This window comes from Diadema antillarum, unplaced genomic scaffold (genome assembly GCF_040938485.1).
Source record: "Diadema antillarum isolate AM-2024a unplaced genomic scaffold, OU_Dant_1.0 seq00002018_RagTag, whole genome shotgun sequence".
NCBI lineage: Eukaryota > Metazoa > Echinodermata > Echinoidea > Diadematoida > Diadematidae > Diadema > Diadema antillarum.
Genome location: NW_027272673.1, coordinates 98,930 through 126,609, shown reverse-complemented (window position 1 = coordinate 126,609; position 27,680 = coordinate 98,930). Strand labels below are relative to the sequence as shown.

The 27,680-nt window shown below is 36.5% G+C and overlaps 1 protein-coding gene across 1 annotated transcript; it reads right to left on the bottom strand.

Moving 5' to 3' along the window:
• Window positions 1-15,066: 15,066 nt before the first annotated feature.
• On the bottom strand, window positions 15,067-25,953 carry LOC139713621 (chromaffin granule amine transporter-like). Its single transcript, XM_071625327.1, has 9 exons — window positions 24,169-25,953; window positions 23,343-23,447; window positions 23,060-23,155; window positions 21,733-21,811; window positions 20,625-20,676; window positions 18,786-18,849; window positions 17,864-17,983; window positions 16,734-16,779; window positions 15,067-15,387 (listed from the first exon to the last, which is right to left on the bottom strand). Exons 1-9 carry the CDS (start codon window positions 24,293-24,295, stop codon window positions 15,216-15,218), a joined length of 861 nt encoding a protein of 286 aa, XP_071481428.1. The 5' UTR covers window positions 24,296-25,953; the 3' UTR covers window positions 15,067-15,215.
• Window positions 25,954-27,680: the final 1,727 nt, after the last annotated feature.

Sequence of the window (27,680 nt, the reverse complement as noted above, 5' to 3'; positions counted from 1 at the left end):
GTAATAAAGAACCCATATCTATTTAATCTGTTATTACAAAGGTAATTGAAAAACTCAACTTTAAGCAGTTGTATCATTATTTGAATAGAAATTATATCATAAACCCAAATCAATCAGGCTTCAGACATGTCCATTCCACTATGACTACTTTCCTTATTGTGTCAAAGAAGAAATGCTCCATATAACTTAGATAAGGATGAAATGGCTGGAATGGTCTCCATTGACCTCATAAAGGCATACGAAATTTTGTGAAGAATTTATATTATGTAAGACAAGAACAGAAGTTGGGAAAAGAACTCTTTCTATTCAAGGAGGCCAGAGTTGGAATCGGTTAGCTTATGATTTGAAATGTAGGCTCTCTCTGTCCAGTTTCAAACGAGCTCTTGAAATATCTCTTCTGCAGTCTAAGCAACTGCTCAGGATTTTTTTTCTCTCTTTTAGGACAATGCTTTCGAGATGAGCAGTAGAAGATGAGATTGAAAGGGAGTTCCTTGTTCTCATTTGAAAATGTGACTGAAGAAGATATTGTGACAGCTGTTAAAAGTATGCCAATGAAAAACTCATATGGAATGGACACTATACCAATAACATTGGTAAAACCTGATATGCGTATAATTCCAAAACCACTTCGGAATATATGTAATCTTTCATGCATTTGTGATTGCATTCGAGAACAATGAGAGGTCTCAAAAGTTATGCCAGTGTATAAAAGTGGCAGTCAAAGTGAGATGGGTAATTAAGAACCCATATCTATTTAATCTGTTATTACAAAGGTAATTGAAAAACTCAACTTTAAGCAGTTGTATGACTATTTGAATAGAAATTATATCATAAACCCAAATCAATCAGGCTTCAGACATGTCCATTCCACTATGACTACTTTCCTTATTGTGTCAAAGAAGAAATGCTCCATAACTTATATAAGGATGAAATGGCTGGAATGGTCTCCATTGACCTCATAAAGGCATACGAAATTTTGTGAAGAATTCATATTATGTAAGACAAGAACAGAAGTTGGGAAAAGAACTCTTTCTATTCGAGGAGGCCAGTGTCGGAATCGGTTAGCTTATGATTTGAAATGTAGGCTCTGTCTGTCCAGTTTCAAACGAGCTCTTGAAATATCTCTTCTGCAGCCTAAGCAACTGCTCAGGATGTTTTTTTTTTTCTCTCTTTTAGGACAATGCTTTCGAGATGAGCAGTAGAAGATGAGATTGAAAAGGAGTTCCTTGTTCTCATTTGAAAATGTGACTGAAGAAGATATTGTGACAGCTGTTAAAAGTATGCCAATGAAAAACTCATATGGAATGGACACTATACCAATAATATTGGTAAAACTTGATATGCGTATAATTCCAAAACCACTTCGGAATATATGTAATCTTTCATGCATTTGTGCTTGCATTCGAGAACAATGAGAGGTCTCAAAAGTTATGCCAGTGTATAAAAGTGGCAGTCAAATTGAGATGGGTAATTAAGAACCCATATCTATTTAATCTGTTATTACAAAGGTAATTGAAAAACTCAACTTTAAGCAGTTGTATGATTATTTGAATAGAAATTATATCATAAACCCAAATCAATCAGGCTTCAGACATGTCCATTCCACTATGACTACTTTCCTTATTGTGTCAAAGAAGAAATGCTCCATATAACTTAGATAAGGATGAAATGGCTGGAATGGTCTCCATTGACCTCATAAAGGCATACGAAATTTTGTGAAGAATTCATATTATATAAGACAAGAACAGAAGTTGGGAAAAGAACTCTTTCTATTCGAGGAGGCCAGAGTTGGAATCGGTTAGCTTATGATTTGAAATGTAGGCTCTCTCTGTCCAGTTTCAAACGAGCTCTTGAAATATCTCTTCTGCAGCCTAAGCAACTGCTCAGGATGTTTTTTTTTTCCTCTCTCTCTTTTAGGACAATGCTTTCGAGATGAGCAGTAGAAGATGAGATTGAAAAGGAGTTCCTTGTTCTCATTTGAAAATGTGACTGAAGAAGATATTGTGACAGCTGTTAAAAGTATGCCAATGAAAAACTCATATGGAATGGACACTATACCAATAGCATTGGTAAAACTTGATATGCGTATAATTCCAAAACCACTTCGGAATATATGTAATCTTTCATGCATTTGTGCTTGCATTCGAGAACAATGAGAGGTCTCAAAAGTTATGCCAGTGTATAAAAGTGGCAGTCAAATTGAGATGGGTAATTAAGAACCCATATCTATTTAATCTGTTATTACAAAGGTAATTGAAAAACTCAACTTTAAGCAGTTGTATGATTATTTGAATAGAAATTATATCATAAACCCAAATCAATCAGGCTTCAGACATGTCCATTCCACTATGACTACTTTCCTTATTGTGTCAAAGAAGAAATGCTCCATATAACTTAGATAAGGATGAAATGGCTGGAATGGTCTCCATTGACCTCATAAAGGCATACGAAATTTTGTGAAGAATTCATATTATATAAGACAAGAACAGAAGTTGGGAAAAGAACTCTTTCTATTCGAGGAGGCCAGAGTTGGAATCGGTTAGCTTATGATTTGAAATGTAGGCTCTCTCTGTCCAGTTTCAAACGAGCTCTTGAAATATCTCTTCTGCAGCCTAAGCAACTGCTCAGGATGTTTTTTTTTCTCTCTTTTAGGACAATGCTTTCGAGATGAGCAGTAGAAGATGAGATTGAAAAGGAGTTTCTTGTTCTCATTTGAAAATGTGACTGAAGAAGATATTGTGACAGCTGTTAAAAGTATGCCAATGAAAAACTCATATGGAATGGTACCAATAACATTGGTAAAACCTGATGTGCGTATAATTCCAAAACCACTTCGGAATATATGTAATCTTTCATGCATTTGTGCTTGCATTCGAGAACAATGAGAGGTCTCAAAAGTTATGCCAGTGTATAAAAGTGGCAGTCAAAGTGAGATGGGTAATTAAGAACCCATATCTATTTAATCCGTTATTACAAAGGTAATTGAACTTTAACCAGTTGTATATGATTATTTGAATAGCAATTATATCATAAACCCAAATCAATCAGGCTTCAGACATGTCCATTCCACTATGGCAACTTTCCTTATTGTGTCAAAGAATTAATGCTCCATAACTTAGATAAGAGTGAAATGGTTGGAATGATCTCCATTGACCTCATAAAGGCATTCGAAACTTTGTGAAGAATTTATATGATATAAGGCAAGAACAAAGGTTGGGAAAAGAACTCTTTCTATTCGAGGAGGCCAGTGTTGGAATCGGTTAACTTATGATTTCAAACAAGCTCTTGACATATCCCTTCTGTAGTCAAAGCAACTGCTCAGGATTTTTTTCTCTCTTTATTTCTCTTTCTGTCTCTATTTGATATTGTCGAAATATTATGTTACTGTAGCTTTTTGTTCTGTTTTCGTTTTTTCTTTTGCTCTACTTTTTAAAAACGTTTCGTTGTTTTTGTTGTTACCTGACACTTGTCACTTTCTTTATTACTATTTATGTAGTTTGTATCTATTTCTGCTATTTTTATGTTGCTCAGATATACTCGGATTTGCAGAAGAACAGCTTTGCTGAAGCAAATTGCCGTAATTAAAATAAAATAAACTGAAACTGATGCCGAAACTGAAACGTATGGCTGCACAACTGTTGATTATATGGCCTACACAATGCATAAGAAACGTGTGCAGCAATGCTGCAACAAAATTTCCCTCTATATGCCATTTGGCACTCAAGATAGGGGATTTCATGATTTTCGTCTGGGCGGCCATATTGAAATTCAAGATGGCGGCCATGCAGCTTGCCGGACATTTTCAATTTATCCATTATTCAATCCAACATGTTAACATACTTTTGTGTGCTAAATGCCAATGGCTCTTCATTTACAACTCGATCAAGATAGGGATTTTCAACACTTTGTCTGGGCGGCCATATTGGAATTCAAAATGGCGGCCATGCAGCTTGTCTGGCATGACAAATTTGTCTTTTATTTACTTTTTTATGTTCACATACCTTGGTGCACCAAATTTAAGCTCCGTTTGTCATTTAGAACTCAAACTAGGGCTTTTCAACGTTTCTTCTTGGCGGCCATCTTGGAATTCAAATGGCGGCCGTGTGGTTTGTTAGTCACATCAAATATCAATCCATTATTGAACTGAGAATGTCGAAATACCCCTGTGTAGCAAATACCAGTGCTACAGGTCACGTGGAACCAAAGATATAGGGATTTCGTCGTTTCGTCATGGCGGCCATATTGGAATTCAAAATGGCGGCCGACCCAGTGGTCAGATCTCTTGGATCCGGCAATTTTTGAAATCAGCGCCCCAAAATACCCCTATATGCAAAATTTCATACTTTCCGCCGGATGTAAGCATTTCGACCAATTTTTGTTACATATCTGCCCCACTATAACTCCTTGTTGTCTATCAATGAAACTAGAATGTGTGTTATAAATTAGCAATGCCATAGTCACAGAGCATAAGCAATGATACACGATATGTGAATTTAGATAATATCCACTGGAGAAGTTGCATGTGCTAGACATGACATAAAATATTAGTCACACAAACAAGGTATGTAATGTAAACGGTAAATCACTTCAGAAGTACAACCACTTGATCCCATACTTTAGCAGGTAGATACATGTAGGCCTATTCCAATATTGATTGTATGTTGAACTTTTTTTTATTCAATTACAGGTTGAACCTTGCTGATCCATGCTGATGCATGGTGTTAGCTTGATCTCATACTGGGCCAAAGGGACCTGTGTTTGATTGATTATTTATCATCGAGTTCACTATGCATCAAGTTCAATAATGGTCTTCAGGATGAGTGATGCAGGTCAACCTCGAGAGACTGGTGAGCCATATAGGATGCCAGAGCTGGAGATGGAAGATGTTCAGGATGTCAATCCTGATTCCTCGTTGAGTCAGTGTGGAAGCCATGCCAGTTCTTCTGAGAGTGATGGCCTGAAGGGCATACTATTTGGCAGTTGAAGCAGCTGCTATAGAAACGCATCAAAAACTAGAGCTCGAGGAGTTTCGACTTATGCAGCGTAAGATGAGATTAGCTATGAGACCATGCTGCAGGTTGCTGAAGCAGAGGAGCAGATATACCTTGACTACGAGAACAAGAAGTTGGGAGTCGGCTTTCCTGTGAAAGCAGAGGATGAAACCTTGCTGTAACCAACTGAATGCGCCAACCAACCAGTACACACGAGTACACCGATTTCCCTGACTAGAGAAGTAGCAAAAAAGTTATTTTCAAATTTTCTATGACTTTTAGCAGATATAGTCCAAAAGCCAATAAGATCATCAGCATCATGTAGTATCCCTGAACCAGGTTTGATGAAAGCCCATCAATTTTTCCGTAGATACATCCGTACAGACCGGGAGACAGACAGGCAACCTGAAAACATATGCCTCCGGCACCATTCAGGGTGGAGGCATAATAATGAGACTCCTATAATATGTCATGTATGTTTAAACCATATAAAATTTGAGACGGGTCACATTGAATCTCCCCCCCCCCCCCATTAAAATTGTTAAACACCACGGCTCTAGAAACATCTTTCCATTTTAATCCAGAAAGTAATCAACTCCCTGTTTTTAGCCGAGGGTGAGCATGAAGCCACTCCATGAAATGAAGATTAGCATTTTTCTTTTGCAAAATATATGTGAAAATGTTTAATTTCATAGATAATGAGAACTATTTATTCTGTCTTTTAAACTGTTGTCAGGTTATTCCCTTTCTTAGAATGCACTGGCCTTGAATATTTACAAGAATACTCTAAAGAAATATATAATAGAAAAATACAAGAGAACGAACTTAAGAGAACTTAACTTCTATTCACTTTTATCTTATTCTTTTTTTTTTTTGGGGGGGGGGGGTGGATTATGGATGAAAATATGAATCTGCTAATGGATATAAAATACTCAAAGTATGCTTTCCATTATATTTCATACTATACAACATGGGGTTAGTTTGTATTGTTCATATTTTAGATATTTCTTCACCATCGATAGCCTCAGTGCTTCAACAACACCTGCACACTTTGAATTGATTGTTTAAGTAGAGAACCAAAAAAAAAAAAAAAAATAAGTCGCCTGATGTTTTTTGTAGTAGACAGCCACACAATGTATGTCAATTTTGGGCAATCTCTGGCAATGCAATGTCATAAGTGGAGTAGCTTTGTGACACTTGACAAAAGCATGATTTTCTCACAAACCCTTTATGTATAATATAAGGATTGAAAAATAGAGTTTGTTCCAAAACCTGAGAAAACTCAACATATCATATCTACTTTTTTTGCATATAAAAGAACACTGGACTTCACTCTTTAAGAAGGCAGAAACTATTATCATTGCCCTTACGTCAGTGACTTGTCGAGGAAATGTGCATGCTTTTCCTAAGAGAAAAGAAATGTGAAATTCTCTTTAGGTTTTCCTTGAATTGTTCTACGCATGCGACTGCACAAATGATTTAAAGATTATTAACTTTTGAATTGAATGTCCGCTTTTCAATTTTTTTTACTGATGTGTTCTTATCGTATAAGCCAGTTCGGGGTACCAGTTTAAGCATGTGCGAAAAAAAAAAGGTTATTTGTACCGAGAGACAGGTTGTTTTTTTAATTTCACTGAGATAAGCATCTGTAATGCTAGGATTATTCATGGAATCCTTATAAATGGTGCCTGCCAGTACATCCACTTGACAGCAAGCCTGGTATTTGGCAATGTTAACACACAAAAAAAGTTTGTTAACATATTCAAAACAGCTCTTGATAAAATAGATGATTCCCTAAGTGTTGATTGACGAACCATACTGGTCACTTCATCTACACTGGTTAGGTTCATTCTTTCTTTGAATATGAGTTCCATAAATGGCTATGGTGGGCAAGCTGCTGCATTATGTCACTTTGAGTTGAGTGAAGTGCCTAACCAACTGAGAAAAATGAAAGGTCATTTGTACCTTTGTGCACATGAGCTGTCTCCGGACTGGCTTATTGCAGTACATTCACTCAATCCACATGTAGGTCTATATGAAGGTGGACTTGCCCTCTAACTCTGATTATAATTTTAAGCTTTCTTTAAGTAGGTTGTATAAAGTGCTGATATATTTGTGTAAGGTTTGGTGAAAATTAAGTGTTAAAATGATTGGAAGAGTTGTGAGACTGTATACATCAACACTTGAGGTATTTCTCATGCATATTTCTCATAAATCTGTAAAATATTAATGGTAATAGTAATAATGATAATAATGATGATAATAATAATAATAGTAATAATAATATATTTTGCTTCTGATCATTATGCTTGTGATGGTGCCAATACCAATACCTGCTTTATGAATGTGAAAAATCCACTGCTCTTTACAATATTTTGAATGTTGGGGCTAAACTGCATACATTGTGTAATTATATTTATGGTCTTCTGAGTACAATGCGCTTCTTGTTTCCATCGCTTGAAAAAAAAAACCACAATGTATCAAAAAATTTGTTTTTAAACTTGTCTCACAAGACATATTCCTTCCTCTTTATGTCCAGTTTGTAATACCACTGATTGGTTAACCTTATTTTCCCTTTCTGAGTTAACATTTTCTGTGGAATTGTTAATGTTAATTTGATGCACTGAAAAGTGTTTTTAGATGTGCTATTCTGCCCAAGATTTATAACTGGGACATATCTTTAGCTGTGTGCATAAAAAAGTAACCAAATTTAGATGTGCATTCTTCATTTTTTTATTCTTTTTTTCACCTTTCTTATCATTGGTGTAATCATATATGAAAAACAAAATGTGAAGTATACTAATTGTATAATGGGGCACATTTGCAAGCTCTCAATCTTGGAATTGGATGGAATATGTCAGTACAAGTAGTGAGTTTCAAATATATATGACAGAACTTTGCCATACCCTTCATTGTTTTGGCAATAACTTGTGTACCAGAAATCAGAGTTGACATATCGCTGTTAATGTCTAAGAGCGTCATAAAGGTGCTTTTGATTACCGTAAGATGTACCGGTAAATTCAAGGTGAATATCTATGATCCATTCTAGAAGTAGAAGGACAATGTGAAAGATATTTGTCACATAGTTTACTATTACTCTGCGCAAGCTTCAGGGATTTTTTGAATAAAAAGAATTAGTGCTTTTTGTCAATGTGGTAACTTCCTTTAAAAGAAGAAAAGGTAATCATGTGATGGAAAGAACGAATATTATTTTTCTTATTCAATGCACTGACCAAATTTCATACATTTTTGATTTACATTGCCCTTTTTATGACAAAATATGCATCTCGTATTAGAATTTGTAGAAATACAATGTATACTTCATGTTCACTTTAAAGTAAACCATGAAAAAGAAAATCGCTGTTAACTTGTCCCTCTTCCATGAGACATATATTAAAATGTTAATAATCTATATGTAAGTATGCACTGTATTCATCATGTTTATGTTCTATTTGTTGTTGAATTGAAGTCTCTGACTTCAGTTTTCGAAAGATTGTGGATTTAATTGAATGAGAAACTGTGTGTAAATCTACTGTATGCATGCTATTTTGCTTCATGTCTGGAGTGTTACCTTTATAGTTAATTGTGAAGTCAGTGAAGGCATCCAGTAGACCTTAGGTAATTGTTTGTGAAGTTAGTGAAGGCATCCAGTATACTGTATAATTATTTTGGTTTTAACAAAAAGGTTATAATTTTCACCATATGGGGTGCAGAAAGGTAACCCTATATAGAGACGTGTGCAAATTGTATTGCATCCTATATTGCGGTGACTTTATCACCCCATAGGGTGCAAAATTACAACAATAACAATATGAACCATAATGGGTGCAGGTATGAGGTGCAGAAGAGGAACCCTGTATAGAGGTCTATATTTGCACCTTTTTGGGTGTTGAATATAGGTGCTAAATAAGAACCCCCAAAAATAGAACCCTAAATGAAGCCGCTGGTGTTACAACGATATGAACCAGAAAGGGTGCAAATTTGCACCTCAATTTTTGTTCACCCTATGGGGTGCAGAAAGGGAACCCAATGGAGGGGTGCAAATATGCACCCCAAAAAATAGAACCCTAAATGGAGCCGCTGGTGTTACAACGATATGAACCCTATTGGGTGCAGAAAGGGAACCCAATGGAGGGGTGCAAATATGCACCATATATGGTGTTAAATATAGGGTGCTAAATAAGCACCCCTAAAAATAGAACCCTAAATGGAGCCGCTGGTGTTACAACGATATGCACCCTCTAGGGTGCAAATTAGAACCGTAATTTCTCTGTGTGTAAGGTGTGAAAATTGGCAATTGTACATCGTTCAAAATTCTCACCCATATATATACATATATATATATATATATTTCCAACATTTTCCTATACCTAAAAGTTTTCTGTAAATTTATCCTTTACTTTGTATGATGAAATTTATGCACTGTATTCAATTTTTGTAATATATTTATATGTTTTTGTTGGAAATGAAAAATAAATGAATGAATGAATGAATGAATGAATGAATATATATATTTAGTTTATGTCTTAAACATGGGACGGAAATCAATCACACAGGCATCTGATCATTATACGGTTACTGGGAGAAACATTTAATGTTATTTTCATTCCCAGAAAACAAAACCAAGACTCTTTTACTACCCAAAAAAAAAGTAAATACATCTCTCTTGGTGTTATTCAAGTAGGCACCTACTAATCTTTACACAATAAAATCGGCCAGTGGGCTACAGCTGCCCTCCATCAAGAGAATAGGCTTGTACAACTGTACAATGTTAACAGTGAATTAAATTCTTTCTTACACATGGAAATGGATGGTCTACAACTATGGGACAAACAGACATAAACATGGGATTATTACAATCGGTGACATAAACTTCCTAAACTGACAGGGAGAGATAAAGAATACTGAATTGGGCTAAAGACACAATAAGGGCAACGATTACTGCTACATCAATCATCATGTTCTAAAGTTTAAACCGCTGTGTCTTTGATCTTTATACGCTTCCCAGTTTTTTTATGGACTGTGTGGTCAATAAATGAACTTGATTGTGAGCTAGAAAGTGCAGGACAAGTCTTTGACCTAACCATTGCTAACTATATAATATTCACCCTATGGAGAATACTTGAGTTCTTCGAAATTTGAAACCGCGTTTTCAAGAAAAAAGAATACAAATGTCCCCACGGATTTAGTAACCATGGGAAAGGGGGAGCGAGGCACCCCTGGATCAGCCAAAAACAAACTTGAAACTATCTGTCAACAATGTACTTAATATTCGTAGCCCTAATTTAACTCTATGACTTCTGGTTTTGGTTAATTTGGGGGCTTTGGAGCATTTGAACAATTTGAGGTCCTATACCCTAGGGAAGCTCTCTGCTAAGTCTGGTGAAAATCTATACCATCGGGTTTTAGAGAACAAGCTGAAAATGTAGCAGGTTCAAAGACTATAGTCGGGTACCTAAGGGGGGGTTACCGTGCATCCCCCCCCCCCCCAGGACTCCTCGAAACTTACATTTTCAGGATCCTCATGACATACCAAAACATAATCAAGATGTTAACAGGAACGAAAAGTGGCTGTTCTAGGTGAAATTTAATGTATTCTATTGTTTTTATAATTTCTTTTGTATTTCTTTGTTTTTCAACTTTTTCAACTTTTGCTTTTTCTTTGTTTTTCTATCAGAAATTGTCACTGACCACTTTTCTACCATAATTAGCACAAAACTAATCAATGAAAGTGATTAATTGTAAAAATAATCAGGTTTTCATGACTTTCATGACAGGCACCTGTTTTCCATAGGAAATGTACACAAAAGCACAAAATTGTGCCCGTTTTGGACGACATTCCGCTACAAAAATGGGCGTGACTTCGCACAAGTATGCGGGGAAGTTGCAAATTTGGTCTCGAAAGTTGCGTGAGATTTGAACAAAACAAATTCAAGTAAGTTTCGAGGAGTCCGGGGGGGGGGGGGGTGCACAGTGACCCCCGCCCCTTAGGTACCCTACTATGTAGGCCCTACATGTAAGCACATACATACCTATATGTAGCACACCCTGTTGTCGTGGAAACAAAAGAAATACATTTATGTCAAACGCACCCACGAAGTTAAGTGACTGTCAGTCTATCAAAAAGAAAGATATGGATAAATACTTAGTAAAGCATACCACCTCCTTAAAAATGAGATTATGTGAAAATTGATTCATGAAATTTTTCATGCAACATTAACCCTTTAAGGACGGGGGGGGGGATCCGCCCCCCCCCCCAAGTTTCGTGCTATAAATCTGTTGCGAGGCTTCTTGACTTTGTTTGTTCAAGTCTCGCACAACTTTTGAGACCAAATTTGCAACATCCGCGTATACTTTTGCGAAGTCACGCCCATTATTGTAATAGTCTGAGAGCTGGCTGCTGGTCAATTTACCCCATCAAGCCCATAAGGTTTGACCCCTGAGAGTTGCTGGGGCCACCCTCCTCATTAAAAAAATGCCCGTCAGCCTGGTCCCTGAGGGCGGGTTCGGCCCCCAGGGACCCCCCGAAAAGGCCCTCCGGCGGGTGTAATTTACCCCATAGAGCCCATGGACCAAACTTGGCCTATATGAATGTCCTATGGGTGTACATAATCAAAATATAAAAACTGACAAAATATCTGGTCGGGAAAGGGGTTGCCAGACCGCTTGTTTGCAGGCATAAAACCTTGTTTTTGGTCAAGGAGTCGGCGCCAAGACTACACTGTCCCATAGGCCCTGTACTGTAGCGTCTCCCAACAGGCTGACGGACAGTGCCAGTTAGTGCATGTAGTAGTCTTGGCGCAGACTCCTTTACGCGCAACAAGGGTTTGTGCCTGCAAACTACCCGTTATACCCTGGGACCCAGGGTAGTTTGCATGCACAAATTGACCACACACACACACCCACACCCACACACACACCCACACACACACGCACACACACACACACACACACACACACACACATTCACACATGACTCTATGTATACTAAGAATACCGTAACACAAAACATGACCAGTGGTTTCTCCATACAGCCATGATACCTTGCACATACCTATAATTATTATGTTCATAAGTTTTGAATGTTTTACATCGATACTATCAGTGAACCTTCAAGCAGGAACACTGAAGAGATTTTGAAATTTGTGTGAAATTGTATTCTGTTTTACTGGCCACACAACCTGCTTACCCTTTATTATGTATCCACCATATAAGACAAATATATATACATACATATATATATATATTTGGAAAATGCTGAAATAAACCCTTTGTTGTGAGTAGACTTCAGTTTCTCAAATCATGCATTATACTGTATGATAGACTAAAATGTGAAATTATGTTTTATATTATATGAAATAAATTCATGCCAAATACTGGTCAGTTCAGGAATCATAAGACTGCAACTGAAACATGTGCAATGCTTATCATAGGCCTACATTATACGTAATTTATGTAAGCTTTAGTCTTCCATAGAGTGTGATGCATGGTTTGATGTGTAATTGCCATGGTTTTGAATGGCAACTAAATCATAAATATGAACTAGGACCTGCATTGTAACTGTATATGGTATGTGACACCCTGGAAGTATACACCCTGGAAGTATTATCTTCTTTTTTTTGGGGGGGGGGGGAGGGGGGTAGACAAAGTATCTCAATGAGGAGTTGACAAAAATTCTAATATAAAAGAGAACACAACATGTAAATGCTCTCAACGTGCATGTTATTGTTAAAGAAAAGAAATTAAGCCAACATTTCATTTAGCTGGTAATTTTATGTTTCACGTTGTGTGTATATGTCCCGGGTTAACGGCAATCATATACTATGATGCGCTCTTTGCAGTGTGTGACACCGTAGGTTGAGTTTTGTTTGTGTGGGGCTGGGGAACTGAAGATGAAGTACAGTGTATCTCCAGAAATAAGGAGTTGACAAAACTGCTGATATAAAGAGACCACAAGACCAAGTTAATACTTTCAGCCTATATGCTATATAAAAAGAGAGCTATTATGTTTCAACTTGGTGTGTACTGGTCACGGTCATTGGCAGTGTTTGCAGTATGTGACACCATTTGTGTGGGGCTGGGAGCTATTATAAATAGAATACATCTCCAGAAATAAGAAGATGACCAAAAAAAAAAGCGCTGAAGAGATGAAGAGAACACAAGATCAAAGTAAATGCTCTTGGCCTGTTTATTTCCATTACAGAAAGTTAGCATTCTATTGTGAAGCTTGTTATTTGAGGTTCCAAGGAAGAAATACATGTATATAGAACACCGTAATTACATGTTCATTAGTATTATAGATATGCAGATATTTGCCCAAAACTATGAGGTGACATGCACTACTGAGTATGAAAATTGATCAATATCATTTCCAAAACCATTAAGCTCCTTCCTTATGTTATGCAGTTTATTCTGATTTGGAATTTATTAGAGTCAAATAAAGGAAATGTTGGCATGGATGCTGTAATCCTTGCCTATTTTATACATCAAAGGGTGGTTTTTATCAGCCAAAAACACAAAAAGTTATTAGTTTGAGGTTTTCAAAGGAATCTTATATTAGGATTGAGACTTGTTATTTGTATCTAAAAGAGGATATCAAGCAGGAGAAAAAGAAGTAATCCAAGCTACATCCCACTTGTTGACATAAACTTTATTAAAGTTATGTTTAATGCACGGTTGATGAAAATGTTTACTTAAATGTGTTATACAACTGGCCTTTAGTGCTGTTGTGGTTGGTCTTAAACTGAAGTTTACTCACAACAAAGATTTTTCAGCATTTTCTGAAAAGTTCTATTTGAGTCTCATAAGGTGAATACATCATACAGAAAGAGTAGGCTGTGTGGCCAATAAAACCTAATACAACTTCACACAAATTCCAAATTTCTTCAGTGTTCCTTAAAGGTGTATTGATAGTATCCATGTAAAACATTCAAAAGGTATGAACATCTTATAGGTTTGACATTTATTATGTGCAAGGTATTATGGCTGCATTAATGAGAAACCTATTAATTGTAACATGTTTAGTGTTATGGTATATACAGTTGTACATAGAGTCATGTGTAAACATATGTGTGTGTATGTGTGTGTGTGTGCGTGTGTGTGTGTGTGTGTGTGTGTGTGTGTGTGTATGTGTGTGTGTGTGGGGGGGGGGGTGGGTGTGTGTGCGGTCAATTTATGCATGCAAACTACCCTGGGTCCCAGTGTATAACGGGTAGTTTGCAGGCAATAACCCTTGTTGCGCGTAAAGGAGTCTGCGCCAAGACTACTACATGCACTAACTGGCTCTGTCTGTCAGCCTGTTGGGAGACGCTACAGTACAGGGCCTATGGGACAGTGTAGTCTTGGCGCCGACTCCTTGACCAAAATCAAGGTTTTATGCCTGCAAACAAGCGGTCTGGCAACCCCTTTCCCGACCAGATATTTTGTCAGTTTTTATATTTTGATTATGTACACCCATAGGACATTCATATAGGCCAAGTTTGGTCCATGGGCTCCATGGGGTAAATTACACCCGCCGGAGGGCCTTTTCGGGGGGGTCCCTGGGGGCCGAACCCGCCCTCTGGGACCAGGCTGACGGGCATTTTTTTAATGAGGAGGGTGGCCCCAGCAACTCTGAGGGGTCAAACCTTTTGGGCTTGATGGGGTAAATTGACCAGCAGCCAGCTCTCAGACTATAACGGAATGTCCCCCCAAAACGGGCACAATTTTGTGATTTTGTGTACATTTCCTATGGAAAACAGGTGCTCTGTCATGAAGGTCATGACAACCTGATTATTTTTACAATTAATCACTTTCATAGTTTTGTGCTAATTATGGTAGAAAAGTGGTCAGTGACAATTTCCAATAGAAAAACAAAAAAAAACAAAAGTTGAAAAAGTTGAAAAACAAAGAAATACATAAGAAATTATGAAAAACAATAAAATACAATAAATTTCACCTAGAACAGCCACTTTTCGTTCCTGTTAACATCTTGATTATGTTTTGGTATGTCATGAGGATCCTGAAAATGTAAGTTTCGAGGAGTCCTGGGGGGGATGCACGGTGACCCCCCCCCCCCCCCCCCCTCCCCCTTAGGTACCCGACTACTATGGGCGCCGGACGATTATCACAATAGTTCACTTGAGCTTTTGACTCCCATGAGCTAAAAAAGTAACTGAATAAATATGTATAAATATTTAAAAACAAAAAAACAAAAAAAAACTTAGAAGAAATAGAATGCATTCTTCATCTTTTCTTTGGCTGCGGTTGCACCTCAACAGTGGAAATCTCTGGTTGTGGAAGGAGAACTTGTTGGTCTTCTTTTTCGGTCAGTTTAGTTTCTGTCTCGGGGATCTTACTCAGCAAGGCACAGAAGGGAGAGTATACAGCGACTGCTATGGCAACAGTCCACATTGTCCTGTTGGCGGGGAAAATGACACACACACAATGAAGTCACACGAAAAAAAAATCTCTAATCAGTTACGTTGGCAGCACCATACACTTGCTAGCAACTGCGTAAAAAGTGACTTCACATTAACTATCACATTTTTGTCTTGTATGGAGTACGATTGCACAACCGGTTTGATCACAGCGCTCTTCTAGAGGTTGTACTATGACTACTGTATCGACGCAGTTCTCCGATTGTATCTAATAGCGCTGGATTTACCTCACTGTTATAAGTTCGAAACTGTTCTGTGATGTTTGACTATCAAAGGCGATTCAAAATCATTCAAGTCTGGTAGCTCGTTCGACGTCATATCTAGATACCAGTCTACTGTACTTTATCATCACGATAATGTAAAATGTTACTTATTCAGAATAGAAAACAACGGATAATTAGGAATCCATAGATTACCTAAACTATTCTGCCTCTATAATCGTGTAATCAGTAAACCATCTAGACAAAGTTTCAACATAAATACACGTTAGCAAATATCACACCTACGTAAAAAAAAAAAAAAAGTCCTCAGGGGGGCATTTCATGAAGCATTTTGTCAGACAGATTTGTCAGACAAACTTGCTCTCAGCCAATCAGATGCAAGGATTTCAGTAGCTTATAAGAAATTGTCGGAAAAATATCTGACAAAACGCTTCATGAAATGCCCCGCCCCTCCCACCTCCCCCCCCCCCCCCCCCCCCAGACTTCCGAGCTTGCGCCTGACAGGTAGTCCCGGATCTAATTTTTCATAATAGCGAGACTGCGTATTTATTCAAACTTGTGAATTCTTATCCCCGAGTTGTTTGAAAACTGCTTAATAAAACAAACAAACAAACAAACAAACAAAGCAAAACAAAACAAAAAAGCTATTACTCTAATACAACCGTCCCGTAGTTTGAATGAATTGTAATCTGCGCTTGCTCAACGGATCTGAAATAAAATCATTTGGTCCCATGGCGCAGAATTTGCGTTCGTCATATTTCTTCTTCTGCGGATTAAATATTGCTTTTTGCAATGTTGCGCAAATCATATATTGTAGACATAATAACTTGTATGAATTATTTTCATGGGGCGCCTATACAGTGGTTACATCCTTAAAATGTTTAATTTCCATCCTTGTCTCATGTCTAAAAAAAAATGCAACATGATCATGAAAATCCGTCAATCTCATCAAGATAACTGGCGTTGCTTTTATTTCTAACGTATTTCAGTCAAAATCTTTTTATGATATCGCTCGTAAAATCACAAGTCAGTACTGTAAGCTCAGATGTTAAAGGCAAATAAACCCCTAGTTGAGAAAAAAAAATAAGAAAAAAAAATCTTACCATTGGAATCCTATTATTCTCACTATTTCACCGGACGAAAATGACCCTGTAAATAAAATGAGAGGAAGAAGTTAGGTAAGTATCATACATGAAAGAAGGAGCATGCACATAGAGATGATCATAGAAAAAGGGTTTCAAGTACAGTCACAACAGCTCCTTTTAGTTTACTTTTCACTACTTGCGAATGATCTCATTTCGGACAGCACGGTTACATCTCTTCCCACCTCCCTGTTTAAATGCTAGTTATGGAAGTGCTCCATATAAAACCAGGGAGGTGGCCTCCCTGGTATAACCTTCCTGGTATAACGAGCGCAGCATGTGAGAGCTGAAAGAGTCGCGTAATTCATTGTCAGGCAGTAAATGCATATTCATACTAAGTTTCATGAAGATAGGCTTATACCTTGAGCCATTTTCGAGATACGAAAAAAAAAAGTGGAAATAAATCATTTTCACTTGACCTTTGACCTTTGACTACATATCCTAGAACCCCAGAAAATCTTTATTTGGTAATACATGTATATACACTAAATTTCAAGAAAATACATTCAAGGCACTGTTTCACATTAGGAGCAGTGATTTTTTTTTTAAATCACATTTTATGCATATGTATACTTCAGTTGTATCACATAAGGCGTAAAAACAGCAAAACCTTATTTAGTGTTATTAAGGAGGTATAAGCGTTTATTTGAATGTCGGTCTGTGGGGGCCATTAAATAGAAGTTTCTAAAATCAATCTATTTGCAACATTCAACGTCTGCAATAAAAAAAAAGTAGAATGATGCCAGTCGCTGTCAACGCATGCAAATATAACATACGGGTAGCAAAAGTGCTACATGTCATCAAATATTCAGAGAGCACCCTTGATCACGAATTTGTTCTTGCTAGGTTCATTATTCAGCTAGTATTTCCATGACTGTTGCAACATTATTGTATGTATACAATAAAAAATGTTTTTGTTAAATTTTGTTTCTTCTGTTGCTCATCTTTTTTATTATTTTTTTTTCGGGGGGGGGGGGGGAGGGGGGCAGGATTTATTAATGATTTACCGGGTGCTGAAATTAAATATCGTTAAATTTTATGCATAGAGGTGATGGGCGGTGCCATTATTACTTTGCGCAAATTTCACTTACCTATCATGCTCCCGATGCAAAACTGAATGGAATAGATGGCTGAACCCCCGCTATGGGAACCATCGTACCAGACTTCTACGATTTGAAAAACTACCAAAGCCGCCGTGGTGTCTGTAAAAGCTGATTTTGTATCAAGGTATAAGACAGCAAACATTGCAAATTAGCACATTTCTTTAGTTATGGTAACTAAAATGAAGTAGTAAAGGCATTGACGAAGAATAAATATACAGTAATATTATATATATATATATATATATATATATATATATATATATATATACATATACTAGACGATGAAGACAAACAAGTTGACATAATGCATTAGATTCCAACTTCATTTATGAAGTTGGAATCTAATGCAGTATGTCAACTTGTTTGTCTTCATCGTCTTCATGCTCTTATTCCAACACGCGGATAATAATACCATAATACATATACTATATATATATAATATATGCATATATATATGCGTTTATATATAGACTATGATAATTCAGATATTTGGTAGTGCTGCATGTGCTTGCGTTACATTCGTCCTATTGTATCCTAATACTTTGTTATCTTTCGATATAAACGAAGAATATAGCAGAAAGAATACATGGCTCCGTTTTTGTTATAACTTTTATCATTTTAAATGAAAGCGAGAGATTATTCACCAAAGGGAGCAAGATACGGGCATGATATTTTCTTTTTCGATTTGTCTCCCTTTGTACAAATACATATTGTAACAAAATTTCATTTGTACAGAGAGAGACAAATTGATAAAAAAATAATTCTCGACAACTTTATTATTTTGCGCCTGTTCCTCTTGTACATAATATAGCAAATATTTTCATAGTCTCATGTATTCCACGTTGTTACATGCTGAATTCGATGGGCCAAAATGTAAAGAAGCGTATACACGTGGTCGTGCCAGACTCACCAATCCCTGCGCCAAGTATGGCTATGGACGGAATAAGATGGATGACATTCCTTCCGAATGGAATCTGGTGTAGTAAGAAGAACCAGGGAGTTGAAAATTCTTAGGCAAGGCTCGACAAAGAGGTAGCCCCAGTGGACCGGGGCTACCCAAAATAGGTGTCAGGCCACAATTTTTTGAGAAGTGATACATTATGGTGGCCCGATTGGGCCTTCAAAAGGTCTTTGTATACTGGGTTTTTTTTTTTTCTAATCCAGATTATGGAAGAGTTTGTTGGCAAAAACCCATTGTGTTTCTTGTTTTACAAAAGCCAATAAGTCCGTTATGCGCGGTATAAAATCGATAAGCTGCAAATCTCTCGAATCGAATCATTTGCCCAGTTTTTAGCAATGCTCATGAAATTTACCACACATAACATGTCATATTCGTTTTGGAATGAAGATATGCAAGATATTTCCTTCAAATTTATTATGGCCATAAATCAGGGCATAGTGTTTGGTGATCGAGCGACTTCTGCATTTTTCAAGCAGTTTATCTGAACATGAAATTTGGTGAGCACATTGGCCTTGGGTGATAATGGGCAGGTCACAATTCTTTCATGTGTCAAAAACTACGTATGATGGAGAAGATGTTAAGGATAAAAAAGAATCTAATTTTTCAAGCTTATGGTGAAGACATTTTTCAAATGTGCTGGAAACTGCATTGCTATAACAATATGGCAATCGCATACGAAAATATAAGTCAGCGCAAAATAATTAAAAAGTATGTAAATCAAATAAACTACTTCGTCATTTTCTGAGCAATGCTCACGAAACTCGGCACTATGGGTACTGTTCCTTGGATCAAGGGAAGCAGGACCCATGTTTCGAATGTGTGGGAAACTTCGTTGCCAAAGTAATTGTTATTCCTTGCCTTCCCATTTTCGTCCCGGGTCAAACGAAAGCTGAGCAGCCTCTTGAAGCTTCTGTCATTAAATGCCTCCATATTGAAATCCGCATTCAACCGCGACTTTGGCGTTACAGCCTTTAGTGCTTATCCAGTATTGTGCACGTGCATACATACTGGTGTACTGTACAGCATGCACAGCACAACGTATAACATGGGGTGATGGAGGCAGACATCTTGAAATCACCTGACACATATAGGACGTGTTGATTGGTTAAAGTGGGGTTATCAGGTTTTTGGAACACATTTCCTCAAGGCTAAATTTCATGACCAATCTATCTGATAACAGAACTATACCTCTACGTTAAATAAAAACCCGCAGATGAGTATCTGGTGTCTTGGAAAATCGTGTTTACGCCATTGCAGCCTCAGTTCAATATTGAATATCTCAGATTTTGTAAACGGATACACAGTATATTTTGCTTCAAGCTCTTAAATCATAATCATACCTGCCAATTGTCACATAGTCATCATGGACTATAGTTATTTTACTGTTTTTATTCTTTGATTTTTAATGTTCTCTCTTACTTCGTAACATAGTCACAGCACATAGTACGTAAAGCTCTTGACCATGCCACTCAATTTCTAGATCTTTAATTATCTTAATATCAAGCCTTCAAGCAAGCACAGATATAGATACAGAAACACTGAAAAGGGTTTCATTGGACAAGCATTCTATTGTATTCTAATTCCTTTCTTTTTACTTAGAAATGTTACTTAAGCTCTGAAAAGCCTCTAAACACACCTTGCATCTGGTTTCTTTGAATCATTATTTTCGCATTGATGACAATCAATGACAATGAGAAAGATCTATTTGCTTTTTGATAATAAGAACAATATTCATTAAACTTCTTTCCAGTACTTGTCCTCAGCTACTATTAATGTCGTAAAACATACCGTGAAGACACTTGCAGCCAAAAGCAACATCCCAAGCACGATTAAGATCCATCTGTTTAAAAGAGAATGAAGATGATAGAAATATAATGAACCATTAAAATAGAATTGTAATCATTATTTCAATTAAGCATTCCTCACTGAGTAAGACGGACTCTGGAGTCATGGTTTTGAGTCCAAAGAGTTTGTTTGCAAAAACCGATAAGTCCGTATTTACCAAATGGAGATATTTGCGATTAAAGGTCAAGAAAAATAAAGAGAATAATATTTTTTTTTGCTTCTTTTGATCATAACTTCAAAAATATAGCTTTATACGTAGTGACCAATATATCATTTAAAAGGTATTATTTTGTACTTTATGACAGAGACCGTACTTCAAAATCTTCAAAAATGGACTTATCGGTTTTTGCGAACAAACTCTTCATATAATCGCAGAGTTTGTATGCTCGTTTAAAACTTTAATCTTTTCGACAAAGTCAAATAATCAATTCTACTGTGGAATCTTCTTAAGATTTCAATTCTTTGTGGAAAATGACATTTAAAAAAATGATTGAATAAAAACTAAAATCACCATAAAAATCCATAAAACAGTCAATCCATTGAGAGCCGTGAACTTCCGTGGTTAGCATTATGTCAATATCATATTAGCATTACCATTTCCTATTCTTGGTATTTCTTCAAAAGGTTTAAACAATATTATCTGACTCCTACATCTTCATTCAAGACTCGTAACATGTTGTATGCGTATGTGCTGCACTTGAAATATGTGTGCAAAGCGCTAAGGACATTTCACAATACAGTGTACTAGCAATAATATCCGAGCCGGGCCACCCTTCGCAAAACACACAGCCTCTCCAGTGCTCTCCATGCACGATTCCGAGTCTCGATATTTTTCAATTTTGATTTCAATTCATTTTCATATTTCTCACAAATATCACATAAAAATAATCATACAATACCGAAATTATACAAGACATAAATCAGATGAAACTTTACCGCATTGTATACATTACAGTATCATTCCATTAAAACAAATATATATAACATAGTCAAATAGTATTGTGAAATTGCAGCTATGACTGCTGAAACCTTGCGGCTTTGAAATACAAACTTTTTGAACTTTCTATTGAAGAAACCAACGAGGGGACCGCATATCAGATGGCAGATAGCAGCCGGCATGAATGCAATACCTGCAAGAACGATGGAAAGAAAAAAAATGATGTAGAAGTTATCACTTTAACAATCACACACACACACACACACACACACACACACACACACACACACACACACACACACACAGGTGCTAATACAACAGTGTCACAGTGGTTCAATATGCATACGTGAATGTATAACCTGTATTACCTTTCTCAATAATACGCAGGAAAAAAAATATTTGCGACGATTGCGTAAAACAATCAGATATCCATATGAAATTTTCATACGAAATAGAAAGGTGTATCCCCAAAATATATAGGCCTATACCACAGATAATGACATGAAAATCAAAATGCGTAAGTTATCAAAAAGAAAAGAAGTTATTAACAAAAGACAAAAGAGGTACAATGTCTTCAGTGCGGTCAAGAAAATTGCAGAGTTCCGTTAAACATTAGCCACCCATACATTACAAGATATTGTACATGCGTTCTACTGAAGAGGACATATATTTTTGGTATGTCATGAAATAGCTGAAAGCAGTGCAGACAGTCAAGGCACTAAGAAATCCGCGCATCTATAGCATTTTTTTTTAAATTGACATCGCGCAATCTACACTCGTAAAACTGTTCATCGACCAGGTCGTGTGTTCAATTGAATAGAAGAAAAAAATACAAATATTTAATCAAGTACTTTATAACCAGAGACTGTATTTATATGACGATGTTTGTCTTAGGTCTATATGGCAAAGTATAAGTAGATAATTTTTTTTTTCACCGTCAACGTTTATTGTCAAACTATTTCAATATTCAACCAAACTCTCCAGTGTTAGATTCCACTGCAGTGAGGGCTGATATTTATTTTGTTACAACCGATACATCACGTATTAAAAAAACCTGAACAAACATTGGTTTTGGTGACAAGAATATGAATGTCACAAAAAATTCCTCCCTTTTCCGTCACTTGGATGATTGTCTTGTGGTATTAAAATCGATATCTGAGGATATCTATAGACTTACAGGCTTTACGGAATATATAACAAGATAAGAAAATTGATTAATGATAAGGATAAACAGATACTATGATGTAAAAAAAAAACAAAAAACGAAGAACATTATAGCTCAATTCCAGCAAAAAAAAAAAACAACACAAAAACACAAAAAACAAACAAACAACTGTCGCGCAGTTCATAACAGAATCCTTAGGAATTTCCGGATGGTATCTCAGTAATGTCATCATACTTGCTGACACCGATGGCGTCTCATTACCAAAACATTACTTACCGACTTTCCACTCTGGTACATCAAGTTCTGTTCGCAAGTAGATTGGTAAAGTAGCCGCCACCGCAGAATTCCCAATGAGTACAAGAATGTTTGCGCCTGCCCAAGTTAGTTGTAACAGACATAATATCCAGTCACAAACAGCAGGGTGTTTAACCCGGTGAAGTGGTCCCACCTCACATATCCAATTGGACCCCATGGAAGACCAGCTAAGCGTAGCTGAATATGGGCTATCCAGCCATCTTCTTAGATGGAAATGAACAAAGAAAGAAACAAGCAAACAAACCTGACACTAGAAGTGTGTATGGATTTCTGGCGATGTGAAGTGCAGAATGCGTCTCTTGTTTGGCACCCAGCTCAATGTTTCGAGGGATGACGAGTGGAAATATGGCTGCAAAGATGAAAATTTGCCTAACTTACTTCAATTGCAACTTAAAACTTACTTTTCATGTATTATTCATTCATTTATTCCGTCTTATTTAAACAGGGTAGTCCCTTCAGTTTTTTTCAACTGCTTTCCAGGGGGGCCCTGTGTACATATACACACATATAAAATAAAACACTGGAGTACCATAGAATTCATAAAGATCACATACAAGTATAACACACATACACAAAAAATACACGTTTAAAAAGAAAAAAGAAAAAAAGATACAAGACTGACCTAGTATGAAATCGGCATAGACGTAGTAAATCATTCAAGAAAAAAACCCGTATAAATGAAGTCTGTAATTTCTGTAACGACGCATGCACCGTATGTAAAAACTAAAGATTAAAATACAATAAAAGGGGGTAGTGGGACCAAAAAGAGAAATCATGAATGAAAATACAAACAGTTCAAAAAGAAAATAATGTTAAAGGAATCAATTTATCACCATTTTTTGTTTAAAGGTATAACTTAACAGGCGGCATAATTTTCTAAATCTTTCAAGACAGGGGTAAGTTTGTAAGAACATTTTGTGCATTGAAATCTACTAGAATATTCGTAATCAATCACAATTCCTGTTATTACCGTTTTCTGCGGTGTTTGTGATTTGAGCAGTTTCAGATGATAAAACATCGCATTGTAACATTGAACACTCACGGAAGAGTCAGGGGAAGTGATAACTTACCTAAGATAAGTAGGGTGATCCCTGCAAGAATCAGAAAAGGTGAGGCCTGGCCGGCAAAGTCATACAGTATCGAACCAAAAGGTGGACCAACTACACAGGAGATATTGATAAATAGACAAATAAACATGCATCAAAACATACCAACAGTCCGTGGTGTCCCACGAGGAAACCTGTTAGGCCCGTTGCTATTTATAATTTGCACTAATGATTTTCATAGGTCTTCGGACAAATTATCAATCATGTTATTCGCAGATTATTCTTCTTTTGTTCTTTTATTCTTACCCTGACAATGATGTTCTGTTATCAATAAAGAACAGTAAATGACGGATTAAAGAATGTCACACAATGGATTTATGCCAATAAATCATCACTGAATATGACAAAGACAAAATGTCTGTTTTTCAGTAACTCTTCAGATAACACAGCAGATAGAATTATATTTAATAGTACCCATTTAGAAGTAGTTTCTTCCATTACATTTTTTACGTGTTTGTGTTGATGGTAGACTTTTATGGAAATGTCACATTAATAATATTTGTAATACTATTTCACGTAATGTAGATGTAATAAAAAGGTTAAGATACTGGCTTCTCTCATCTCACTAATGATGCTATATTCAACTTTTATATTACCGTATCTGAATTATGGAATGATACTAATTTGGGGTAATACTTAGCACACATTATTAGATAAACTATTATTATTGCAAAAGACGACCCTCAGAATTGTTTTTAATCTTCACCGACAAACGCACACTATTATTGTTTGTTTTCTTAGCACAAAATCTTGGAAACAAATGATTTGTATTTATTTCAGCTTGGTCAGTTTATGTTCAATTAAAACAGTCATCAGCTCCCCAAAATATATCAAGATTTATTTCACAGAAATAGACATATCTATAAAATACTCCATGCGACAATCGAATGAATTCCACCTTTCCTTATTCAGAACAGTGCATGCCCAAAATACATTCGTATATAGTGGACCAAAACTTTGGAACAACCTTGACAACAGTATAAACGAATCTTGTAAACTAACTACGCTTAAATATATATTAGAAATATATTTGTTTCTAACATAAAATGATAAAGAATTTTTACGTTATAATTTTCGTGCTTTTGCCGGGCGCGGAGATGAAGCGGCGTGTTCTAAAATAGATAGATCGTTCTATTTTCCCCTGTGCTCCTTTCCCTCTCTTCTGTTCTCTCTGCATGTTGTTTTGTAATGTTACAGTGTTGTCTTCCTTGTACGATGTCGCGTCCTTTTTCAGTGAATTCATCTCTTTTTGTTTGTTTGGGGTTTTTTTTTTGTTCTCATTTTTACGAGTTTGGGCAATGCATGCGCATGTTTGTATGTAAATATCCACTATTGTGAGTTCTTTTGTTTGTTTTGTTTTTCACCATTCTTCTGTTGGGTACACACGGCTCATCAAAATTTGATAGTGCTTGCATCTCGAGCATTGCTAGCATTTCCTGGAATTGTATTTTCTGTACCTTAAAATAATCACGGTTTGAATAACGATGACGTGGAATTAATAACATATCTTGTTTTGACTGACCCATGTATTACAAGCTTAGTTTTTTGGTGGACCACTCTTTCTCCTTACCTTCTTTATTGTTATCCTTCAAAGCATGCCTATGTGTTCTCAGTTTAACTACTTATTTCAGCTATGCGATTAATTTTTCGCTTTGTATTTCTTTTTTCCTTGATTGAAATTAATAAAACTGTGTAATCGTTTTACGCATGCTTTATATTATATCATATTATATTATATTATACTTTGTTCCACTTCTTGCTTGCTGGGGAAAAAATATAAACTGAACTGACCTGAACTGTTTGAGCTGAAGACTAACCCTAACCCCTCTTCAGTTATTAACACTTTTATAATTCATCATTTGATTTCATAAATTACACATCCTTTACTCATTGAAGCAGAATTTTCATAAATATAGGAGATGATATGCATAGTATATAATATAAAAGTATCGGAATAATTTCAATGCTGTAATTCGAAGAACAAAAACTTGTATTAGAAGAAAATGGAAATGTGACAAAGAATATCATAATTGTAATGATACTATAAAAATAAACCATGCAACACTAACTTAAAGAAGCACAATACCAAAGGTATATTACAAACCCGGACATTACTCACAATGTTGATATTTTAACAAATATTTGCCCTGAATCAGCTTCTATTATCTCCACCAACCCAATTATAGTGCTCCATTCCAACAGACCGACATGAAATATTTGAAGTAATAATCAAAACTTTTAAATCTACAAAGTCTCCATGATAAGATAAGCTGCATTCGTTCCCATGGTCTTAGCAAAATCGCATTCACTCCAGAGACATACGCACTTTGAGCAAAAATTACGACAAAGAAATCTCATATCATTAGTTTTTAGGAAACGATACGTAGTTTAGGTTTAATTTTGCTTTAGATTACCCTCCTTTCGCACAAATTATAAGTGAGCTTTTACAAAACTTCTCAATAGGTATGAGCAGAGAATGCCGCAAGGGTTTACCTCAGGAGGCGCACTTTTCAAGAAGAGACAACACGCTTTAATAGCTCCCTGAACCGTATATCGCTAAACTCTTGCACGATTCGCTTTATTTAGGGCTAAAAACGGCCAGTTATCATTATGGTTATACTTAAACCAAACACTTACCTAGATTACCCCCGGCGAAACAGCTTGAGAGTATGCCAAACGCCAATCCTTTAGCATCTCTGCACTCTAAAAAATGCGGGGTTAAAAATGACCCCGAACGGGGTTGAAAATGACCCCGCATACTTGGTCAACTATGCACTAACCCCGTGCGGGGTCACTTTAACCCCGCATTGCGGGGTCACCCAAAAATGACCCTGCAGCGGGGTTACAATTTAACCCCGCCGGGGTTGAAATTCAACCCCGTTGCGGGGTCATTTCTAGATGACCCCGAACGATTTCGGGGTCATTTCAAAATGACCCCGCATGATTGCGGGGTCATTTAAAAGATAACCCCGCATGACTTGCGGGGTCATTAATCCGACCTTTTATGGGCAGCCAAAAATAACGAATTATTTTCACAAATGTGTATGGTATAGGTCTAACGTTTAATAGGACTCCAAATCAGAATAGGAGCCCAATAGTTCCGTAAAACCAAAGTTGAGTTATCCGCACTTTGTAAATAGAGCTGTGTCATGATTTTCCAGATCTAAAAAGATCTAATGTTAGAACTCTAATTTTTTTAAGCACCAATTTTCATTCACGCATTCCAGCACTGGAACTATAATGTTAACGTTAGAATTAGAAATGCGCAATGGTGTACAGCGCAATGCGAATATAGAGGGAATTTTTGCTACGTTGCGTATAGCCATAGGCCTACCTTACAGTTAGAGAGTTTCTAGAATTTCTTTTCTTCGTGGGCCTAGTTATCTAGGCCCTAACGTTAGATATATTCTACATCTGAACTTTTGCAGTGTTGGTCTGCCTGGCTAGGCCAAAAAGAATACCTACAAACAAAATCA

Excerpts from the sequence above, each read along its gene's own strand:
- LOC139713621 (XM_071625327.1), bottom strand. The coding sequence starts at position 24,295 with ATGTTTATTTGTCTATTTATCAATATCTCCTGTGTAGTTGGTCCACCT. Across the intron at positions 18,850-20,624 it reads TGGCTGCAAGTGTCTTCACG|ATTCCATTCGGAAGGAATGT; the intron begins GTATGTTTTACG and ends TTACTACACCAG. Across the intron at positions 17,984-18,785 it reads CATACTTGGCGCAGGGATTG|CTTTTACAGACACCACGGCG; the intron begins GTGAGTCTGGCA and ends ATACAAAATCAG.